Genomic DNA, 25,348 nt, shown 5'->3' on the forward strand with positions numbered 1-25,348 from the left:
TGATTTACCTTATTTATTTGTCAAATATAAAATATATATATATATATATATATATATATATATATATATATATATATATATATATATATATATATTATATTATAATTTCAACCCAGTTTGTTTATGCAGCCAAGTTTTGGAATATAATTATACAGGGAGTTCAATCTGATTCTCGTTAGTATTAAATTGAACTTTACTGGGTTTCATTTATTTATATATGTTTGTGATTAAAGCAGAAAAAACACAAGCAATAAAGTAAAAAAATGTGAACTTATTGTAACAGATATAAAAATATAGAATATATATATGTAATATACACCAATACCTCGCTTTACGTCGTTTCGTTTTGCGTTTTTTTCGAAGTTGCGCGTCACTGCTTAATTAGCACTAATTTTCACTGCGCGTCGTTAGATTTTCGAGGTTGCGTTGTTTTGGGTTCGAGTCATTAATTTTTTTTTCTAAAAGATGGCAACATTTTGTTTCTAATTGCGCCATGCCATCAAAACTCGGGGATTCCCTTTCTAACTAAAAATCAACGCAATTTGAATACAGTTTTATTTTCACTTTGTTTTGCTAATGTTGGAGTTTAGTTTCAATTACGTAGTGTGTTGTAATGTAGTGTTTTGTGCTTCTTTTTAAAATATAATAATAAATTAGTATAAATTTTAGCGTGTTGTTTCTGGTTACAAAAAAGGTGCATATTATTCCAATTTATTTATTGGCAGTCATTATAATTTTAGTCTTAAATGTTTACTTTGTTCAATTTTCTTTTTGAAAAGTAGTATTTTTGTGGCCCTGGAACCCATCTTCGATCTTTACATGGTTTGCTATAGAAGATCTTAATTCACTTTGCAGCGTTTCAATTTGCAACACGGGGCATCTTCAGGAGTTATGTTACACCGATTAGTGCCAAACACACAGTCACTAATAAGTGTAACATAACTCTTCAGGAATTATGTTACACCGATGCCCTATGGAGGGGTGAAACACGTGTTGCAAAAAAAAATTGTTTTTAATTTACAAATAAAAAATAAGGGTTGATCGTAGAGGGGTGAAAATTTAGGGTTGTATGTATTTTTGTATTTTGTATCATAAAAAAATTAAAACAAAAAAATTCTTCACAAAATTAAAAAAAAACTAAGGGTGAACCAACCCTTATCTCTTAGGGGTATAGAAAATAGATAGTAGCCGATTCTCAGACCTACTGAATACGCATATAAAATTTGGTAGAAATCGGTCGAGCCGTTTCGGAGGAGTACGGTGGTACATTGTGACATGGAAATTTTATATATTAGATAAATAAGAATTGTTAACATTCATTTAATAAAACATTACAAATAAATTAGCAGCATTCCTATAAGCTATGTTTCGTACAAATTCAAACAGACTATAATTGTAAAAGCGTACACAGGATGATCTTACTTTAACACAAACAAATAAGCATATATCTCTTAGACTACTACATAAAAAATGTAAACATTTACAAAAAAATGTTTAGTAAGAAAAGGACCAATATTTAGCCACTTCCGCACATTTAGTGCAATAATCGGTGTAACATAACTCCTGAAGATGCCCCGTGGAGGGGTGTAACACGTGTTGAGTGATTTAACGGTGGCGGTTGTGTAATTCGCATTGTTTGCCGCATATGCATTTATCAGCGGGCTGGCGGGCGGTGCACTTTGTTGCACGACTACCACTGCATGTGCGGAAGTGGATATATATTGGTCCTTTTCTTATTTAGGATGGCCTTCCAAAAATAACGCCTGATTCCATTAAATATTTAAAAAAAATGCTTTTTTTGGACAATTATATTCCCCCGTATAACACGATTTATTCATTTCACACTGTATGAAGTATTCTCTAAAAACAATTGACAGGTAAAAAGGTTAAACCTTTTAATAACTAATGTGGGAATTTAAGTGGAAAATAGAATTATATATATATATACCTTCTTGTATATAAACCATCATATATTCACATTTTATTATAATTACTTAATATAATTGTATGTTTTACCATACGCCAATGGAGAGTGACCACTATTTATATGATATACCAGAAATCGCGTTATACGAAAATGTGATACGAACAATCGTGTTATAGTACGGAGTAGTGAATCGAATGTAATACAAACAAAATGAAATAAAAATAAATTATTAAAACTTTCTTATTATATCAGATCTATACAAAACAGATATATATTTCATGACATTAATTGAATTATAACATTATAATATATATATATATATATATATATATATATATATATATATATATATATATATGTTTAAAAACCTTGACTTTTACTTGTATAATGCAACCACAAAAGGATTTATCGGAGCAATCCAATATAATCATTCCCAAAGAGACTAGGGTATGTTTTGTACAAAAAAAACTGTCTTTCATACAAACTAGAGATGGACAAAATGTATTCCTGACAAGAAAAGAGTGATTTATATGTTTTCGATCTAGGCATATATATCACTCTTTTATATCTTTTACTCATTTAGCTCAGTGCGGCTCAGAGAGAGAATAAGGCAGCTAACACTAAACATATATCCTTTATATCTTCGTCTCTTTCAACTCAGACTTAGAACTCGGTGAGGCGGAATGAAACGTGTGATATATTCCTATTAAGCATTTCATGTCTTTGTCATAAAGCACAACAAAGCAAAAGGCGCGCGCGTGATGTCGTTCCGAAAATCCGTAGTTGACATTTTTAATACAAACATGCAATAGCTATCCCTCTCTGTTTTATATGTAAATTGCTATATAAGCCCATCTCTTTCTAACTCTGAAAGAGCTGTAACTCATCACGCAAATTGAAATCCGTAGTTGACATTTTTAATACAAACATTCAATAGCTATCCCTCTCTGTTTAACGTGTAAATTGCTATATAAGCCCATCTCTTTCTAACGCCGAACGAGCCGTTCGTCACGCAAATTGAGTCTTAAATATAAAGACATAGAGATACAATTGCAACACGCGCTGTGGAGAGTGATTATATCTTTTGCAAAGATATATATCTTTCTTGTCTTTATCTCGCTAGTTACCAATCTCTAATATAAAACACAGGAAGTTATAAGGATATGATACATCCCAATCGACAACACACTGAATGTGCCACCAGTGGACATCACATTGAGAAATGTTTCCAGAAACTTCCACTTACATCATATACACTCATTAATATCAATTAATCCTGTTCATTGTATTACACCTATCCCCCGATTTACACGGTACTTGTTTTACACGTTTTCGCTTTTACACGGCCTTCCAAATAAGTTTTTTTTTTTTGTTATAAATCTCATCTCATCTCATAATGTAAATATTTCTGCTTCAATCATCGAATCCAGTGGCGTAGCTAGGGGGTGGCGAGCGGGGCGGCCGCACCAGGCACCACAAGCAGGGGGGGGGGGGCACCAAAGTAGAAAATAATTTTTTTGAATATTTTTTTTTGAATGATGAATAATGAAATGTTAAAAGAAAAACGAAAACCATAAATTAAAGTAAATAACATAAAAAGAATATCGAATTTTACTATTTTTATGCTAAAAAAGTTGTTAAATAATATGAACACTAAAAAAAAATAAACGGTTATGAATTATAATATACACAGTGTTTAAGCCTTATCATTCACAAAACACATAGTGTTTTTTAAAAGGGCCCTAAATGACAAAATAATAAATTATTACATTATTGCAAGATTATTTAATGATAAATAGATTAAATAATCTTGCAATGATGTCAATAGAACATGAACTAGTCGACACTATCGACTGAAATGCGATTAATGACTTTGCAGGCCAAAAAGCGAGGAATGTTCGTTTATAAATTTTCCCAATAAATTTTATTAACATCTAATGTTATTTTATATATAATTATTATTAATTTGAACCAAAAAAAAGAGATATTAACTACACTTTGTTCTGAATTTTGAAATTATTTTGACTCTTTAGGGGGGGGGGGGGGCACCAAGCTCCAATCTGCCCCGGGCCCCAAATACCATAGCTACGCCACTGATCGAATCGGCACTAAAAACTTCGAGTGATGAAAGTGAATCCGAACCTTCGATTCCGAAAAAAAGAATGAGAGTAATTTCTGACAGTGATAAAGGATAATGAAACACCTTTGGTTATATTTTTTGTTCTTCTGCTTAATGTATTGTAATTAAATAAAAAAGTGTTTTCGTTATTTTATTTTTATTTCTGTGTACACACACCACCTATAGAAAAAATCACAACTATTAAATAGCAAAATTATGCATTTTCTGCAAGCTTTTCGATTTACACGGTTTTGACTTGAAAATTTTTAACTTTCGATTTGCACGATTTTCTCAGGAACGTATCTACCGTGTAAATCTGGGATAGGTGTATTGTGTTCCGTATGGAACATTCATGCAATTTACTCGACAAAACAACGTTTCATTATAGGACAAAGAATCATTTTACTACTAAATTATAATTATTATTATCTGTGCATGACCATAGAGTCGAAATATTATGTAGTAATACATCTTGTGTCTCAATGATTTATAATCTACATTTCTACAGTTTTATTGTATAATGTGGCGTTTATGTGACTTACAAATATATAACTCTTTGGTCTAATCCGTCTTCTCAGTTTTCTGGTTTTTCTTAGCTTTCATCGCAGCAAGACGCTGCTTGCAGTCTTGGTACAGGCCGTCCAGGTCGAGAGCTGCCATCACATTGTCTTTCGAGAATAGGAACCTGGAACAAATTGAATGAAATAGCCAATGAATTATTTAGCCACTTCCGCACATGCAGCGGCAGTCGTGCAATAAAATGCACCGCCCGCCAGCCCGCTGATGAATGCGTATGCCACCGCCAAATTACTCAACACGTGTTTCACCCTTCCACGGAGCATCTTCAGGAGTTATGCTACACAGATTAGTGCCAAACACAGAGTCTCTGTGGCGGTTGTGTGATTCGCATTGTTTGCCGCATACGCATTTATCGGTGGGCTGGCGGGCGGTGAATTTTGTTGCACGACTACCACTGCACGTGCGGAAGTGGCTAAGTATTGGTCCTTTTCTTACTTAGGATGGACTTCCGCGAGGTAACGCCTGATTCCATTAAATGAATTATTTTAAAGAAAATGTTTATAGGGCCAATCTTCATCAGTTGTCTTTATTACCAATCAAGTCAATACCTCAACTTTTTATAAGGAGATGGTAAATGCTGCATGGGTTGGTCCCCCACTAGGGGAACCCCCACTTGGTTAAGGGGGAATTCACTAGATGCTCAGCGCAGCATTTTCACCTTCACCATGACCTTGCAGTTAACCTCAATAGGGTAATGTGATGATGAAATAAGTAACTTTTACTCTATAACATACACCAATACCTCACTTTGCATTGTGGTTACGTTCCAAAAAAACACGACGCAAATTGAAACTCCGCAAAGTGAATTAAGATTTTCTATAGCAAACCATGTAAAGATCAAAGATAGGTTACAGAGTCACGAAAATACAACTTTTTTAAAAAGAAAATTGAACAAAGTAGACATTTAAAAACCAAAAATAATATAACTCTGCCAATAAATAAATTGTAATAATATTTACCTTTTTCGTAACCAGAAACAACACGTACAAATTTATATAAATTTATTTTTCTCTTTAAAAAAAGGCACAACACTCAAAACAAAGTGAAAATAAAATTGTATTCAAATTGCGTTGTTTTTAGTTAAAAAGGGAATCCCCGAGTTTTGATGGCATGACGCAATTAGAAACAAGTGTTTCCATTTTTAAGAAAAAAAAAAGAAAATTTCAAAAAAATAAAGACTCGAACCCAAAACAACGTAACCTCGAAAATCTAACGACGCACAGTGAAAATTAGTACTAATTAAGCAGCGACGCAACTTCGAATAAAACGCAAAACGAAACGACGCAAAGCGAGGTATTGGTGTACTAACATTAATAAATGCATTGAACGGTGTCAGGATGCTGTTTTAAAGTCTTACTGAAACTCCAGGTCTACCTCAGGACCAGAGTTCTGATTTATTAATTACTAGAATTGAACTCTGGAAGTAACCTGGTAGGATGCTCCATTTAGTCACCAAATGCCAGTCTCCCTATGCACTTATAAAACTTTGAAAAGCAAAAATCAAAATATTCGAAAAGCTTTAGCAAAAATCAAAATATTCTTAATTCAAATTGGCTGTTACAAGCACTTTCAAATTGTCAAATAACATATAATGTCAAAATAGTCAGCCCTATAGAAAGCTGAACGAACCATTGGTGCGGAAGGTTCTGCTGAAAAGAGCTGGAGAAAAACTCAACAATTGCTCTTTACTCATTATAGTATTGGTGCAGAGAGAAGCAAGTTTACATCTATCCATGTGTGCAAGGTATTATCTCATCTAATTTACAAGTCAATGTTAATTTTGTCATCGGAGACTTTAAATTCATATATAATAACTAGCTGATCCCGCAAACGTTGTTTTGCAAAAAAATTAAAGTTTTTAATTAACAAATGTAAGATAAGGGTTGATCGTAGAGGGGTGAAAATTTAGGTTTGTATGTATTTTTGTATGCTGTATCATAATAAAATAAAAACCAAAAAAATTGTCTAAAAAATTAAAAATAAAATTTAGGGGTGGACCACCCTTATCACTTAGTGGTGTGGAAAATAGATAGTAGCCGATTCTCAGACATACTGAATACGCATGTAAAATTTGGTAAAAATCGGTCAAGCCGTTTCGGAGGAGTTCAAGTTCGAACACCGTGACACGAGAATTTTATATATTAGATAATTACTGGTGGAACTAACTTTTGTAGCTTGCCAGTGTGGTCTGCTTGAGGCCTCCTCATCTTCTCCTGACCTTCGCTCAGGACTATAACCGTTGGCAGCTGTCTACTCGTTGGGCCGTCTTGCACTCTGTATTTAGCAGCTGCTTCGGGATACCTAAAAATAACATCACGTTAGTAATTATGACATCATCACCATTTCTGGCAAAGGACATCCTAAGATGGTCACAGGCTTACCCCTATAGACTTTCAATAGGATATAAAAAGTTTATTAAACAATTTTTTTTTTACTTGGAAACAAAATGCTCAAATATTAGAGATGTCACTTCCAGTAAATATTGGAAAGTAAAGAAAATAATAAGAAGCAACGAACAAGGCATATAGAGAAAATAAAACTTTTTATATATGTATCCTACTCCATATCACATGTGACTGCGAAACTTTGACTCAAAATTTTGATTTTGAAATTGAAAATTTTCAACACAGAAACCAATTAGAAAGATATCACATAGTCATAGAAATGAATGACATCCTGACACTAATAGATCAACAAAATAACGGTGGACGGGTTATATGTTCCTAAGCATAGATTTAAAATGGAGCCAAAGGATGACCATTTAGTACACCAGGGATGGCTATACAAGTCAGAGTTGAAAATCGAGAAGATGAGAGAAGGAAATAAGAATGTTAGGGCCCTTCTAGCTCAGGGTTGCAGCCGACCAGAGGCAACGGATATTGGAGGAGAATTTTGCAGCAAGTTGAAAAAAAAAAGGCACGAGTTACAGAACCCTCTAAACCAGAGGTCCCCAAACTTTTTTGTGTCGTAGACCATGCCTTGCCATGTTTTTCCATGTTGGGTAGACCCCTTACTTACCTGATATTGATTTTCTGGATATGATTGATAGATTTTATTGGTCCACGATAGTGGATCTCAAAACATACACTGATAGTACCTATTTACTTACATCATACTATCTTATAATATCAAAACATTTACATTATTTATAAAAGTACCTATGAAGTATAAAATTTATTGTATATGTTTATAAAATTGTGTAAGTTGTACGATTATTAAATTAACATGTGTTTTTACTTTAAGTTTTTAACACTAAACTTCACTACAGTTAGAAATTTACAGAAAATCAATATCAGGTAAGTAGGGGGCCTATCCAACACGGAAAAACATGGCAATGGTAGTCTACAACACATAAAAGTTTAGGGAACTTTGGTTTTAATTGTCAATAGATATGTATATATGATTCTGGCATGTACTACTTCAGATGTAATATACAACATATAAATATACAAATATTAAGTTAAATTACCTTCCAACATCCATTTTGCCAAATTTTAAATTCTCCAAACAGTAACTCGCAGAGAGCTCCGAGAAAACCGGAGCAAAGTTGACGCAGGCCGGATGCCAGGCAGCGTATAAGCACACCACCCATGTGGTGCTCTTGTGATGCTTCAGCTCATCCTCTAAAGTCTGCAGACCACGGAAGTAGGTCACATGCTCAGGACCCATGTAAGTAGGTTCAGGCAGGAGTAGTGAAGATAGAATTAGAATAGCACCATATGGTAGTCCATACCTGAAATTAAAATATTTTACAATGGTTTAGAAATACACCAATACCTCACTTTGCGTCGTAGTTATGTTCCAAAAAAAACACGATTAAGATTTTCTATAGCAAACCATGTAAAGATCGAAGATAGGTTCCAGGGTCACGAAAATACTACATTTTAAAAAGAAAATTGAACAAAGTAAACATTTAAAAAACAAAAATAATATAACTCTGCCAATAATTAATTTGGAATAATATTTACCTTTTTTGTAACCAGAAACTTCATATAAATTTAATATTCTCATTTTAAAAAAGTACAACACACTATGTAATTGAAACAGAACTCTAAAATTAGCAAAACGAAGTGAAAACTACTATATTAAAATTGCGTTGATTTTTAGTTAGAAAGGTAATTCCCGACTTTTGATGGCATGACGCAATTAGAACAAAAGTGTTGCCATCTTTTAGAAAAAAAAGAAAATTAAAAAAAATTTAAGACTCGAACCCAAAACAACGCAACCTCGAAAATCTAACGACGCACAGTGAAAATTAGTGCTAATTAAGCAGCGACGCAACTTCGAAAAAAATGCAAGACGAAACGACGCAAAGCGAAGTATTGGTGTATAACATAAATGAAATATTTTTCAGCATTTATGTGCAAGTTACATAATATAAACCCAAAGAGAACATAAACTGTAAATTTTCTATGAAGTTACTTCACAGGAAACCAGTGTAGAGGATGACCAAGGAAGAAGTTTCCCTGTAGAGTGAAGAGTATCTAGAACACTCTAAAGAACACCTCCCTATGAATAAAATTAGTTTTATAAGAGTGAACATGACCTATTTTGGACAATAATATATTCTTTACAAAAGATTTTTATTAACTTTTATCCACCCTATATCATACAATGATTCCTCAAATATCATCATTTCTTTTCATGCTTTATTTCTTTCCATACATGATCCTAACTTCCATTGTCATTCCTCCAAAGTATCAGGGGGATCAGAAAGTAATGTCATTTCTGTCGACATATTTTACATAAAAACCGATTGATTTGTTACCGCTCCATCATTGATTTTGTATACTAGATGGCAAAAGGTTGATGTTGAAGGAGAATTTATTGTTGATTAGAAATAAAAACTTGTTACAAATGAAGTCGTGTGAATTTAATTTAAGAAAGCGACATTACTTTCCAGTCCTCCTAATACTATGTTACAATTTTGATTTATTTACTTTTTATTTCTTCAGCTTTTTACTTATCATTTTATTGTTTAATCCTTATTTCACTTCTCAGTTCTGTAAGACAAATTTTATCACAATTTGATTATAGAAGGGTTTAAGAAAGCTGCTTTGCAATACCTCACCTCTATCAACCAGAAGTCTCCGAGCCTAACAAAATGTTAAATGATCATACCAATGCCATTTTGGATGCTTATACCCGAAATGAGCTGATCACTCTTTACCAACCTAAATTCCTTAGCATGACATATATTTCGATGTCACATCTTTCAGTTCTACCTCTGCATTTAAATTTCCATTTTTTTATTAATTCTAATTTGTATAATGTTTTTTTCGCTAATGTTTTTTTACAATAATTTTATATTCGCTTTTACTAAGCACAGACAGTTGGGAGAGGGTTGCCGCTATTTGATATGGATCTTTCTTCTCCCAGCTGCGAGACACAACACCGTTTTAAAATTCTTACAATTTTTCTTACAGAATTTTCTCTTATGGGCTACAGCTCAAATTTATACATATTAACAATAAAATTTGTAAGTTTTATTCAATTATATATCAGTTGGTACATTATTTTATTTCAAGTCCCTGCCCAAGCGCTACAGACTGCTTTGAGATTTAGGATAATGTGCCGGGCCAACTCATCAAAAGATTCTGCAGTACATTTTGTCTTGAGAAGGTCCGGTAAGTTGAACAGAGGCAAATAAAGGTTTTCACATAAGGTAAATTTAAATTTATTATGAATAAGTTATATTTCATTTACCAAAGCATAGTTCTTCATCATAGTTGTGTGGTCTTTAGGTATATGGCTCAAGTCATATTGGATTCATGTGCAATATTATAAGCGGACCATTATGTCTACCTTCTCATTGTCACCCATGAATCTTATTTTCTTATATAGTTATTTCATTCGCTAGATTTTAGTAGTTAACCTTAAATATTTAATGGAATCAGAATCAGGCATTACCTTGCGGAAGTCCATCTTAGTAAGAAAAGGACCAATATTTAGCCACTTCCGCACATTCAGTGGTAGTTGTGCAATAAAATGCACCGCCCGCCAGTCCGCTGATAAATGCGTATCCTTTTCTTACTTATCTTACTTAGTTAACCATAGTTATCCTATTCTTACTTAGTTAACCATAGTTGCGTGTAGTACACTTGTACATTTGTTTGTAAGGGAACAACAGTATGTTCTATTAGTTTTACACGTTTTCAATATTTGTTTTCATATATATTTACTTTACTTACCTAACGTCTGCATAAAGCCACAGGATCAAGTTGGCGATTTTCGTATAAACGAATGAGGCCGACAGGTAGTTGACCATGGTGACACTACCAGCTTTGCGCGTCCGGAGCATTACCACGATAATCAGGAAGAATAGGATTTCCGTTTCCCTGCTGTCCAACTCGCAATCCACGTCCGGGAATAAGAAATTGCATAGCACTGTTGTTCTTTTGCAAGTAACGTAAGATATGCTCAGTAATATATTCACCCAATAGTAGGGCTTTAGTAATTGTTTCAAATCACTTTTAAACGACATGATTTTAACTAAGATTTCATTTATAAAATTAATTGAGACTTAACTGGCCGCACACCTAATATCATTGTCAAATATTTTGATTAGCCCGGCTAGTGATGTTTCATAAGATATAAAAGTATCGATTCTAAGATAGACGATTCAAAAAATGATTGGTTTAATAAAATTGTAAATGTTTTTTTTAACTAGATTGCAATAAATAATAACCCCAGCGATAAATAATTCAATAAGAAGTTTTTAAATTTATCATAATCCTGCGTTGTTTTAAAAACATAAATAGTACAGGCAATGTAGACAGTAATCCGATTCCTCAGATTCTAAATTTAAATCTCTTCTGTTCAGTATAGCTTTGTCGTAAAAATGAACAGAATTGAATATTACGAAGAAACATTAAAATGACCAGAAATAATCAAGAAAAATTGTCATTGATTTCGTAATTAACCAATTTGTGTTCAGTTATTTTAATAAGTTTTATTGTTGATATTTGAAATAAATATAATAAGCTCCTAACTGCATATGTTAACTAAATTATAGAAAATTAGGATAAAATATCATTTTTAATTAAAACTGAATTTAAAAGTTCTTCATTTCTCCAAATTAACTGTAAATGACAGTTAATTTGGAGAAATGAAGAACTATCAAATAAATTGTTTCACTCTTATACAGATCTTTTAATTTTTTGTGTATTAATGGATCATTCATATATAGTTAAACAAATTTATTTTATTTATTTACTTACGGTATTGTATCGACAACAATTGTAAACAATAAAGAATAATCTCAACATCTAAGAACCAAACCTGATCCTGGTTACTCTTGTCCACTGCGCCTAAAATATATCACTCGGCCATACACTACATGATAGACGGTTGATGAATTTGAAGAGATGTTTCGACAAAGTAGATAGTTCACGGTAGGAATTTGTGATCTAATTTTCAAATTTTTGTCAAGTTTTGGGAATATATAGTTGAATGGGTCCATCAGAATCAGTAATTTTTTTTTAAAAAACTGTCTATGAGGAAAAAAACACCTGGAAACCTATGCACTATACTATCTGATCACCTTTTTAGAATATAAATTAAGAAAAATATCGATTCCGAATAGTCATAATCGATTTTTAAAAAATTACTTAATATAGCTCTCATGATTTTTTTGTGTAAAGAATATAACGTTTTATAAGAAAAACATTGTTAGCAATTCAATTAAATCAATACAAGATTATCTTCTTGTTTCTATTTATACTTTATATACTTGCGTGTCCTGTCAAAATGACATACATTTGTGGTAGTTATTTATGTAAAAAAAACATTTTTTAATCTATTATTTATTTGATTCGATCCATAAAAAATTATCAGGAATATAAAAACAAATTGATAAATTTTAATACATATAAATATATGCTTGACGTCGTAAACATGTCTGTTTTTTTATTATTAACCGATTTATTTACTGTAAAAAAAGCTTGGTAATAAAAAAAAATAATTATTTTACTTGCGTAAGTAGGTCGATACACATATTAATTTAAATTCGTTAAAAAAAAAACGCATGGTCAGAAACAATTTATCGTAACATTAATTTGATTATTTATTCTTAATTTAAATTTTTCTAAATTGGGTCTAAGAACCGGACCAAAAGTAAAGCCAATCACACTAGTAGGCACTTAATAATTATTTATTTTAAGATTCTAGAGTGTACCACAAGTCGGTAGACGCAGAGGTCCACCAATTGGTCAACTTACCCAAGTTGACCAATTGGTGGACCGATGATGTAGTCAAAATTGCAAGAAGACATTAAATGCAGCGTAAGATTGTGATGATCTTTGGGGAGCCAGGTCCATTTCTTGCAGTGGCGTCTATCGGCTGATATTGTGATGATGATTTTATACAAAACTGGAACTGACCAAGAACCAAATGTCCATAGAATTTGTTGGGTAATACTATCCCTCCAGCTGATGGATGAACTCAGAACTGTTTGTGTTGGTCCTATGAGCCTTCCCTATGTGCCTCTTCAGTTCGTGGCTGCGGACGAAACTGGCTGGACATTGCATACACTGAAGCCTTACGCCCTTTCCGTGGCGTCGTTTGGCGTGTTCCGACCTTCTTGATGACGATATGAACTTCTCACCGCATACTTCGCACTCGTATGGCTTCTCACCCGTATGTCTTCGCCTGTGATAAACTGCCGCCATTTTCGAAACAAGTTTAGCACCACAAATGTCACATTCGAAATTCCTTTCCCGAGTGTGTACCACACTGTGCTCTGCCAACCGAGTCGGCGTGTAGAACCTCTTCCCGCACCACTGGCACTGGTGGGGTCGTATGTCCATGTGGATCCAGACGATATGGTTCTTGAGTTGCGGCCGCGAGTGGTACGTTTTACCGCAGTGGTCGCATATGAAGGTTGCAGGGTCGCGAATATTGGAGCGTCTATTCCTAGGCACCGTCCGCATGTCGGGCTTCGCGTCGGGCTCGCATCTGGAGCGGTGCTCCCTGTAGCAGCCGCGGTTGGTGAACTGCGCTCCACAAGCTCTGCAAGTCCTCACCGCATGCATTTGTGAGTGTACTTCAAAGGACGCATTCCTCGGGAAAGTCCGCCCGCAGTCACCACAGGTAAGAGCTCCTGGTCTGTGCGACCACTTCTCATGTTTCTTCAACTCGTACTCGTTGGTAAAGAGCATGGGACAGTCGTTGCAGAGGTACACCACTTTTCCGTGTTCAGTTTGGAGGTGATCTTTCATTTCCGAACCCCTGATAAGTACGGCCCCGCATAGGATGCACGCTTCCTTCTGTCCGCTATTCTTTAAATGGATGGTGAGGTAGTATGGGCTGGCGAAGTTCTTTCCACAGTCGGTACAGCGGCAGGGTGGTCCAGAGCGTGCGGCACGAGGCTTCTTCACCGCCACCACCGGTTTCTTCTTCGACAGTCGGTTGGCCAGGTGGTTCAGCAGAGATTTTGAGTCGCCATTGAAGTTGTTCACGGATAGAACTGATAGATCCTCTCTTAGGACCGTGTAGAAGGAGTGAGGCTGTTTCGTAGATTCTGTGATGTTGGACAAACCGTTCAGGCAGTTGGACCAGATTTTATGAGAGTTCCGAACGAAGATTCTGAATTCGAATGCGTTGATGGCCACGTCAGTGCACGTTATGCAGATACCGCGCGGGCACATTGGCTCTTCGACAATCTGAAACCAATACAAGAAATTTATTGTTCATTTCATGTTTAATTTTGCCTAGCTTATACTGCTGCCAGATTCCGAGGGTTTGAGGGAGAAAAGAGACAGAAGGCGCTTATTTACCTATTTTGAAGTAGTTCGAGTGCTCCCTGAAGAGCCTCGGCTTGTGCCGCTACATACTACAATTTCACTGGATTCGATGGCTCTTAGATCGTTTTATCAGACCCTGACTAGTGATCAGACTTAAGAACCCTTAGGACCATACCTACTTGATGGGGTTTACAGTTTCACACGGTTTTAAGCCCTGAATATTACACCTCTTGGCGGTAGTTTTGTTGGGCTTTTGAGGTATTCCAAGGAAGTCTTGGAAAAACGAATTTATCCTGGTTATTGGTCTTCGAGATCAAGTTGGCCAGTTAGGCGGTCAGATTAGTAAGTTAAAGTAGCAGTTTGAGCTGGCTACGTCGCGCAGGACATATGACCTTGAAGTCTCGGTGTTTGGCACTGGTCGATCTAGCATCTCCTGAGGATGCCCCGTGGAAGGGTGAAACACATGTAGAGTAGATTAACGTTGGTAGTCGTGTTTCGCATTGTTTACCGCACGCGCATTTATCAGCGGGCTGGCGGACGGTGCACTTTATTGCACGACTACTGCTGCATAGCGGAAGTAGCTATACATTTGTATTCATTTAAAAAGAGCTACTGTTCATATCAGCATCTTCAGATCAGCATTTGGAGTGGTTCATAGCTTACTACTTACTGAGGTAAAATAATCGACAGTTTGCGTGTAAAGGCCTACCTGAATATAAATATTATGATTTTTTTTTGATTGATTAGGTTAGAGTGATTAAGTTAGTTAGTTGAATTTTGACTGTTTGTGGCGACAGTTCTGAAAGCTCTTAGCTTGGACATGAGCATTTGAGCACGATGTCTTCTTCAGCTCGAACTGGTACAGTTCCATATTCCCCGAATAAAAACATTACACCCTCTCTATGTATAAAAGACATTTCTCTTATGGTAAAAAAAATCGTTTATTTTATCTTCGTTTACATTAATACAGTCTAGTAACGTCTAATGAAATTTACCGGAATACCGAACGACGTATATATTTCAGAAAATCCACTAGATGGCGCCAAATTACAAAATAAGTTACGATAAACTGCACACTGTTGTAACCAATGCAACTAGATGGCGCTGTTCTCAAAATGTATAAACCACTGTGTCAAGTATATTTGTGAAACTTATCAATAAAAAAATTCTTTTGAGTTTGCTGTGGTCCCTTTTTTAGTTCCTAACGCATTTGGAACCTGGCTTCATAATAAGTTGAAGGATGCCATTATAAGGTATCTCAATTCTAGTTTCTATTAAATGGCCCTTCTGCTTCTATGTTAATAACATGAATTTTATGGGCAGATTTAAGATGCCTTACAAATAATCGATTACTGCCAATCCGAGTTGATTCGGGAAATCGATTATTTGTAATTTACCTTCAAAGTAAAATTTGCAAATATATAGATGGATTAGTATAGTAGTTGATAGTCATAGGTTAACTAGTCAACACAACACAACGATCTTTTGAAAGAGACAGTCGGTTACTTTCGGCTTTGTAGAGCGCTATCCTTTCGCATGAAATACAACAATTGACAAAACAGGCAGTGTGGGACAGAGATATTTATAATTAGCCGATTGTCTCTTTCCAAAGGTCGATGTGCAATATTTATCGCCGGGTACTGTAATCCCGCGTTATAGGGTGCAAACACTCGTATAACACGAGGATCTTTAAATCGCGTTACATAACGTATTTTGAAAAGTAAAGTTACAGGTGGTTTACTGTAACTGTAATTTTAATTTAAGCATGTTATTCTTTCTTAAATCTCAGTTGGAATTGGCGTGGGCGATTTGGTAATGCTTTTTAAGCTGCGAGGGCCTGATAAACCTCGCAGAACACTGTGTACAGGGATGAGGCTTGTCTTTGCTACTGGTGTGACGTCTTTTAATGTGATCCAGGCGCCTGGATGAAGATAGGAAGCGGTCGCCGCATTCAGGACACTCGTAAGGTTTCTCTCCTGAATGGATCCTCTGATGGAGACTGAACCCTAGTTCCGTGAGCATCTTCGCGCCGCAATAGCACTGAAACACTTTCCGTTGAGCAACGTGGATGGCCTCGTGTACTTTGTGATGACCGAGGGTCGAGCTCCGTTTGCCGCAGTCCTCGCAAATGAAGGGTAGAACGCGTAAGTGCTTCTGTTCTATATGAGTCCTCAAGGATTCCTTCTTGACGTACTTGCTGCCGCAGTCGTGACATTCGTAGAGTGATTTGGGAGGTTTTTTTGAGCCCGTGCAACGGCTGATGTGGTGTTTATAGCATCTGCGGTTATCGAAGCTGCTGTTGCACGAGAGGCAGTGGAATAGCGTGTGGGCGTACATGTGCGCTTGTAGTGCTCGGTGGTTCAGGAATCCGTGTTTGCAAACGTGACACGTGTGCGAGAACATGCTGTGGGCGGTTTCAATGTGCTGCTCCAATTCTTTTTCTTCCTGGAATAGTTTATAGCAAGTTGTGCAGTGGAAGAGCGTAATCTGGTGTGCTTTTTCTAAATGCTGTCTCAGTTTGTCTCTTTTGACCACAATCCCGCAGTGCGTACACGCTCTTTTCAGTGTCATTTTTAAATGTTCGTTGAGATAGAAAGGTAAACTGAAATCCTTGCCACAGTCTTCGCATTTCCATCGCACGCCCTTCCTAACCCTCTGCAATTTTCTCACTGGCTTCTTCGTAATGAGTTTTTCAGGATTCAGTCGTTTGTTCAATCTACCCACAGCTTGATCTACATTTGCCACTTTGCACGTGTCTTTGACGATTTTGGCTTCATCGTCGTAGAAGAGAAAGTAAGTTCTCTCTTTGCGACGCGGGAGGGAGATCTGTGCGAGGTTGGCTGTGGCCCGGGCCCATTCCTTAACCGATTCGTGGCAGACTTTTCTGAAGTGTACAGCAGCGAGTCCCATTTTTGTGCACATGGAGCAGACACCACGCGGCAGGTCCCTCTCCTCCTTGACCTGAAACCACGTCATCGGTCAGTCCGTCTTCAGACTTCATAAGATCGCTTTTATGGTAAGTTCTTCAATACCATGTTATCCCCCGAGTTTCTATGTAACTACTTGCTTCTTTTTATTTCTTGATGCCTTGAATTTTATTTATTGAATCAAACATTCGTAGACTATTTTCTAACCATTTTTAAAAATAAATGTGGTTTCAGTGGACATTCTGCATTACATGGCTAACATATTCCCAAAGCTGTACAAATAATATAAAAAATTGATTTGTAAAGTAAAAATAAATTTGGCCAGTCGAATAAGTGACTCTATTCAACTTTACGAATTTTAAACTGCACATTCAAAGTTTAAAAAGTCATCATTTTAGTTCTTCACTGTCGAAAGCAGATAAATTTTCACCTACCCGCACTAACGAATTGAGAACCCCAATTTTTTTGTCACACCAACACAGACCTCATGTCGAGTTTCCCGTAAGCCCCTGATGTTCAATCAAGAACTATTTGGTAAATAAGTCCCTTAACGAAACAATACCTTTACATTATAAACACGAGTAACAAATTAACAAACAATAATTTATCCGACAAACTTAACATGGAACGTGTCGTTTGATCTTGTATTGACGAAAGGAACTCATAATTTTTTTATTTTACAAATGGTAACGGACAGGTGTTGGCCACGACCTATCTTGACCAAATAACTAAGAAATATTTCTCCGGGATTTCCCCACGAGATTAAATGGAAAAGAAGTAAAAAAAAGGATTGGCAAGTTGAAGTGGCAGTCACCTAGCGCGCAGAACAAACGGCTGTTTTACCTATTTCATGGAACTTTACTAACTTTACTCTGTGTTTGGCACTAATCGGTGTAACATAACTCCTGAAGATGCCCCGTGGAGGGGTGAAACACATGTTGAGTAATTTGGCGGTGGCGGTTGTGTGATTCGCATTGTTTGCCGCATACGCATTTATCAGCGGGCTGGCGAGCGGTGCATTTCATTGCACGACTACCACTGCATGTGCGGAAGTGGCTAAATATTTGTCCTTTTCTTACTTAGGTTGTTTTACCTTACGGTTCTTGCTATTATAGAGGCGTCAACCGCTGCATAGTACGACTTTGCCTACAAAGTGGAAACACGATCCCAGGGCCAGTTGATCTTGTAGGTAATGAAAACACGAAGTCCAAAGTAGAAGCGTTATATTGATCATACTTGGTCAATATTTATAACAATTCTTAAAATAAAAACTATGAAAAAATATTCGACCAATTAAAACCGTCAGCCAATCACAATGCGAGTTTTGTAGAGCGCTCTCATTCGCTCGACGTAAATGTAGTGTTCTGGCGTGGGATTCCCCTGTTCGATGCGTCGCTGACAATCGCGTGTTGTATAGACGAGAATTTATAGGAAAGGCTTATGTTTAGGAATGTGATAATAAAACCAAAACAACACACTGCGTCTCTGCGAATTTCGGGAAATTACTACAAGCCATAATAGTAAATAAATATATTTAATTAAACAATTTCAACTTGGTCGATCGGTGTTTTGTGCAATGTTATTTTTGTGTGTACCGCTGTAGACTTTGCATATCATTTCTCTTTTATTCCTTTTGCCTGCACCCAATTTCTGATGTATCCTGCTATGATGCAGCAGTCCTCTGCAGCTGCTGAACATCTCGTGGCATTCTGGACATTTGAACTGATGGTCTTCCTTCTTTGAATTGTGAACTGAAGCTACGTGTTTCTTTAATCTGTAAGGTAGTCTGAACCTCGCCGGGCATTGCTTGCAGGCATGCCTGAGGAAATTCTCCGAGCTCCTGTGCGCTTTTCGTATGTGCTCTGACCTTCTAGATGACGCTGAGAAAGTTTCGCCGCAGAACTGGCAGGCGTACGGCCTCTCACCGCTGTGGAGGCGCAGATGTTGATTGTAACCTAATTTGGTCCTTAACACTATGCCGCAATGTTCACATTTGTACGAACGTACCAGCTCGTGATTCTTCACGTGCTCTGTCATGTGCGCGGCAGCTAAATATTTTCCGCAGTACGGGCAAGGCCGGTGCGTGGTCTTCGTGTGAACGATTTGAATGTGAGCGCACACGAATTTCTTCCTTGCGAACTTCTTGCCGCAGTAATCACAGATGCATTCTCTCGGTGTTCGCCCACGGAGCCCGACTTTAATCGGTTTATCGCTGGACCTGTTCCTCACTTCCACCATCCCGCCTTTATGAACATTCGAGCTCCCCAAATTGCAGCATTTCTTCACGTGATGCAAGTAACAGGTTTGGTTACGAAAAATCTTGTCACAACCAGGGCAGGTTTTAGCAGAGTGCACAGACAGGTGAGCTCGGAAGGCGTTCGCCATTTTGAAACTCCTACCGCAGTCGCCACAGGTGCAGGAACCTGGCGAGTGGGCCTTCTGTAAGTGCTGGACGTATTTGTCCCGGGAGCGCAGGAGAGCTGGGCACTTCTTGCAGTCGTATGGTTTACGGCCGTGCTCCTGGACAAGGTGCACCACCAGCTCATCTCTGCTCATTATCTTCGCGCAAATATAACACGCTCGCTTGTAATCGGTGGACTCCTTCAAGTGCTGGTACAGCTGTTGGACGTATGCGAACTTCTTGCCACAATCTGGGCATTCGCAGCGGTGCTTTTTTGGATATTCTACAGCCTCCTTTGTCTCTGGTTTCAATCTGACATTAAGTCTCCTTGCGGCCAATTTGACATTTGCTATGTGATCAGAGTCAGCGATCAAGATCATTTGGTCCACCTCGACTACTGCGAAAAGGGATTTGATATCGTTCTCGTCTGTGGGTACGGAGGTGAGCAGCTGCAGTACGGAGTCCCACTTGTGGGCCGCTTGCTTGCAGAACGCCCGGAAGTCAGCTGCGCTCAGAGCTGAGATCGAGCAAGCCGTACACAGGCCGACTGGGAGGTCTTCTTTCACCGGCATCTGTAACCAGTGTACCCATCAAATGGCCATGATATATACTCTCTTTTTTTATTTTTTTTAGAAACACTTTTTCTTTAGAGTATAAAATATAAGCAAAGATCATCCATTACATCCACTCTTTTCCGTTCTCCATCTTCTTTTAAAGATTAATTAAAGAAATTTTCTCAAAAGAATAACATTGTTATACACACATACACTTATACAAAGAATGCTGTCTTATATATAATAATATTTTTTAAACTAAGTCACAGCCAGATGAATCAATATAAAAGTAGGGTAGTCTTAAATTTTTTCGTTATCGATTTAGTTAGTAGACACATTTTAACTAAATTTTGAATGGTTCTTAATGTGGGTATTAAGTGCTATCTTGAAACAATAATGTTTTGCAATCTTTAATGTCTGTTGAAAGTTTATTGTAGATCTGTGCACCTTCATACATAATACTTTGTTTGCAGCAGTTTGTTTTTGGATGCAGTCCATCCAAGATATTTGCAAGTCTTAGAACAAGAACTTTTTAAACAACAATACTTTCAATAACTAACAACACTGTTTTTAATAATAGAATCTATTAATCATATGTATTATAAAGAAAAACTTTTGACTGTATAACTATAATTGTTGTTATTGGTTTTGGTCTGAAGATGTTATTTTACAATCTATCCACAGCGGTTTCCTGTTTAATAATTAGCAACAGTTATAACTTTTTTAAAATTACCCACCAGTTAATGCTGTCATTAACCAAGCTGTCATTATTTTTAAGTATATGGAGCTGTTGGAATCTAAACATCATATGATTCTATCCAGGGTTGAACTATAAATGGACAAAATTTCTACTTATGCAAAAGATGACTATGTAGGTTTTTAGATAAATCTTTTTTAACAAATTAATCTATTATACAACTGTCATATTGGTAAAAATGTAGTCAACATAGGACATATTACATATCAATATCAAAATGACTTTACCACCTGTTCGAATGATAAACGTGTCAGACCTGAGAAGACAGACAAAAGAAACTCAACAAGAATATATACTTTTTTATTTAATAGAATCAGGCGTTATTTTGCGGAAGTCCATCCTAAGTAAAAAAAGAAACCAATATTTTACCCCTCCGCGGGGCATCTTCAGGTGTTATGTTACACCAATTATTGTAACAACCTTTGATAACGATTAGTGTGACTCTGTGTTTGGTAGTGCATGTGCGGGAAATGGCTAAATATTGGCCCTTTTCTCACCTAAGAATATATGTATATATATATATATATATACATATATATATATATATATATAAATATGTAATTATATATATATAATTACATATTTAATTAACATTGAAATTGCAAACACATAATTTCTAAAATGTTGATGCAATCTATAAAGTCATTCACCATACAGTAACCTTGCACATGGTGAAGAATGGAGTACAACAGTAACCATTTGGTACACTAGGGACTGGCATAGAAGTCGGGGTCAAAAGCCAGGTGGGAGACTGAACTAACAAAGATGTAAGTTCCCATGTAACTCAGGGTTGCTGATGATCAGACGGATATTTAAATATATAAATAGATCACGAATAAAGGCTATTTATATAATAACCCTGTTAACAAACTTTCTTTGAGATTTTTTTTAAATCTTGCAAACATTTTCTGGACATTATTCGAGATTCTATTGTAAAAGCACATATCAGGGATGGCCAACTTGCAGCTCATTAATTATTTACGGCTCATGATAAATGTATCAGAGTTGCCTTTTATTTTTATTATTATAATAAACATATGGAAAATTTCAAAAACCAATCAGTACTGACTTACCAATGTCTAAAATAATTATTGACTAGCGACAAAAGACATCAATTATTCACAAAATTTTAAAATTTTAAATTTAAATATGTTTAATTTCAATATAAATATAATTTGTGTTATTTATTGTAGACTTTGCATACCTTTTAAATATGTATTTAATTGCGAATCACACAAAATCACTAATTTAAAAAAAAAATTGCTCCAACTGTCAAGGAGTTTGGCCACCACTGGCATATATAACGCCTAAGAAAAAATTTTTACTCAACTTTCTAACTTAAGTAATTTGAGTCTAATATATAAAAATCTATGTTAGTTCTAATGCTAGAACGACAAGCATATATGTGAAGTGTTTGAAAATTTATCATTGATGAGAGGATATCCTCATTTAAATATATGAGAGACTGAGGCAAGATATTATCACAGCTCAAGGCTCTGATCTGGACACTTTCTATACTTATTTGGTGTAAATGCACCAAATTGCACAAAATGAGCAATGGTGGATGTCCACCATATCCTTTTGGAATGTGACCAAGCTGAAGCATTGAGAAAATTTATCAACACAGAATCAATCTATAGGCTAAATAAACAATTCTGGCCTTTCCTATGTTGTATATTGGCCATGTTATATATTTATTTATTTAAAAAAAATATTTAAAGTTTAATTTAATTTTGTTTTGTTTTTATATTCTTTTACTTGGTGTGTATAAATATAAAGTGTTTATCTTGTCTCAATAACTTGGTTTCCAAAGCCAGGTGACCTTGCGCGTTAATTTTGCATTATGATGTAAAGTGGTTGAAACAATGTGTCTAATAAAAATTTACTGAGTATTATAGAAGACCAGGAATATGGAAATTAGTAGGAGAACCCTACTCACCGATGCCTTGCAACACACCCTACATCTTAAATGGGATTGGTCAGGTCATGTTGCAAGGCTCAGCAACTAAAATTGGGTACTCCAAACTACTCAATTGTCGGGGCCCCCAGACAACTGAACTAAAGGGTGACCACAAAAAAGGTGGGCCAACGATGTGTCTGCACTGGCTAGTCCAGACTGGATAAAAAAGGCTCAGGCCAGCGAGACTTGCCTTGGTTGGAGGAGGCTTCTACTTAAATAGGATTCATACCAGTAAATAAGGGCCAAAATAAATAAATGCAATTGGATTTAATTGTGTTTGAACATGTAAACCAGTGATTCTCAAAGTGGTCTACATCGACCCCTAGGGGTCTATGACAACCTGCAAGGGGTCTACGTCAGCAAAAAAACGATAGTGGATCCCAACACATACACTGATATTACCTATTTATTTACATCATACTATCTTATAATATCAAAACATTTACATTATTTATAAAAGTACCTATGAAGTAAAAAAAATTATTATATATGTTTATAAAATTGTGTAAGTTGTAGGATGTTGGACATCATTAGCCGAGGAGATTTAAGATTAACTTTTACAAAATTGATGCCAAATGTTGATAATTTATTAATAAAGCATCAGGTTCATCCTTCTCACTAAAAATATTGACTTATTGCTTATGTTATTTTATTATAATGTTATGTATATTTTACATAACGGATACGAAATTTTATTTTGAGTAGTTTTAATTAAAATTCAATTAATAAATGTATAAATTAACATGTGTTTTAACTTTAAGTTTTTAACACTAAACTTCACTACAGTTAGAAATTTACAGGAAATCAATATCAGGTAAGTAGAGGGTCTACTCAACACGGAAAAACATGGCAAGGGGTCTGAGACACAAGAAAGTTAGGGGAACTCTAATGTAAACTATGGCAATTATGTCTGGTATTAAATAAAGAAGCTATATCATTATTATACTGAGTCACTATAGAGATAGCTGCCAGCGAAGCCACTCACATTTAACACAGTTCATGCAACATCACAATGTAACGCCTCTTCAGGTGTTTGGCATAATTTTCCGATGTATGAATTTGGGCAACTAACTGTTTTGGAAGGTTAGCAAGCTGTCCTTGTTAGGACTTAGCAAATACTCTAATATCCTCTTTGACTATTATCATCTTTAGTTGTCTGGGGATTTCAGATTTTGTTATGTACCATGAAACCTTAGATATTCTTGTAAGTATCATGTTCGACATGTGTTGGGTAATAGAGATGTTGGAGTTGCTGGTCACAACGCTGAGCTGAATCCCATTCATTCATATAGGTTTCAGTGACATTTAATATTAATAACTTATTGTCTATATACTGCTCGCTATTTCTGTCCAAGATAACTTGAACATACTTTTCTGCAGAACTGAAGTCACCAATAAGGGAGGCAATGCTATCTACTATCCTCTTTTCTATCTCGATTTTGGCATCCAAGTGGTAATGTCTGAGCTTACAAAAGAAACCCGAAGTGATAGACTATGTTATGTTAAAGTGCTTTAAGTCCTCATTGGTAACATACACTGGTAGTAGACCTTAAGACAATCCGGGATATTAGTCGACATTTCGTAGTACTATTATTGTCAAATTAAATAGGTTTACGTAGTTGAATTCATGTTCATAGATCAGTAGCATGTGAAAGCAATGCTACCGTGTTAAACGAGTTTTTTTTATTTACTTTTGATAATAAATGTAATCAGTATATCAGTGAAATAAAGTGCTATGAAATGAAATTAGAAGATACGATAGGTAATGATGTTAAATTGTAAATGTAATAATATGTAAGTTGGGTATTGAAAATTAAAAATATAGGTTTTTCGGTAATATATGTAGTTGTTATTTTAGTAAATTCAAATAAATTCCGAAGCGTTTATTCGTATAAAATTTCCAAACAAATTATTTGTCGTACGCATGTCGCCATTTTGAGATGACATAAAAATAAGACGCCGTTCCGTTTTCCACAGTATTTTTTCTATACTATGACATATTGCAAATTTACTGACCTCTACTCCTGTGATGGTCTCCAGCAGCTCGGAAAGGGTCACTGGTTGCTCTCCATCTAGCATTACAGTATCCCCGAGGAAAACCTGGCCATCGGTCGTGTCGCCCATGCAAATTCTACATCTATTTATACCATCGCCGCGAACTACATGCGAAACTAAAGCTTTTACATTTATTTGTCGGCTCATTTTAACTTGCTTTTGATATTTTGGAAGCCGTTTAACTTTGAATATTCAATTCTGTTTTACGGCTTGTGCAGTTCCAAGTCACAATCTTATAGACAGCATATAAAGTAACCTCTGAAAAGGTAATGTCAGTTATACCGAACTGTCAAGCAATGACTTCAAAATTATTTTTAAGTTATTAA

At 35.8% G+C, this 25,348-nt stretch overlaps 2 protein-coding genes across 2 annotated transcripts; both read right to left on the bottom strand.

Moving 5' to 3' along the window:
- Positions 1–4,224: 4,224 nt before the first annotated feature.
- Positions 4,225–11,163, bottom strand: LOC137926316 (thioredoxin-related transmembrane protein 2 homolog). Its single transcript, XM_068769917.1, has 4 exons — positions 10,817–11,163; positions 8,095–8,358; positions 6,792–6,926; positions 4,225–4,731 (listed from the first exon to the last, which is right to left on the bottom strand). The coding sequence occupies exons 1-4, from the start codon at positions 11,107–11,109 to the stop codon at positions 4,608–4,610; spliced, it is 816 nt and encodes a 271-aa protein (XP_068626018.1). The 5' UTR covers positions 11,110–11,163; the 3' UTR covers positions 4,225–4,607.
- A 1,357-nt stretch (positions 11,164–12,520) lies between these two features.
- LOC137926179 (zinc finger protein 91-like) lies at positions 12,521–25,267 on the bottom strand. Its single transcript, XM_068769741.1, has 5 exons — positions 24,984–25,267; positions 18,891–20,268; positions 18,777–18,778; positions 16,205–17,329; positions 12,521–14,281 (listed from the first exon to the last, which is right to left on the bottom strand). Exons 1-5 carry the CDS (start codon positions 25,167–25,169, stop codon positions 13,043–13,045), a joined length of 3,930 nt encoding a protein of 1,309 aa, XP_068625842.1. The 5' UTR covers positions 25,170–25,267; the 3' UTR covers positions 12,521–13,042.
- Positions 25,268–25,348: the final 81 nt, after the last annotated feature.

Source organism: Battus philenor, unplaced genomic scaffold (assembly GCF_028537555.1).
Source record: "Battus philenor isolate CCGP_79_NKW_IND1 unplaced genomic scaffold, ilBatPhil1.0.hap1 SCAF_29, whole genome shotgun sequence".
Classification (NCBI taxonomy): domain Eukaryota; kingdom Metazoa; phylum Arthropoda; class Insecta; order Lepidoptera; family Papilionidae; genus Battus; species Battus philenor.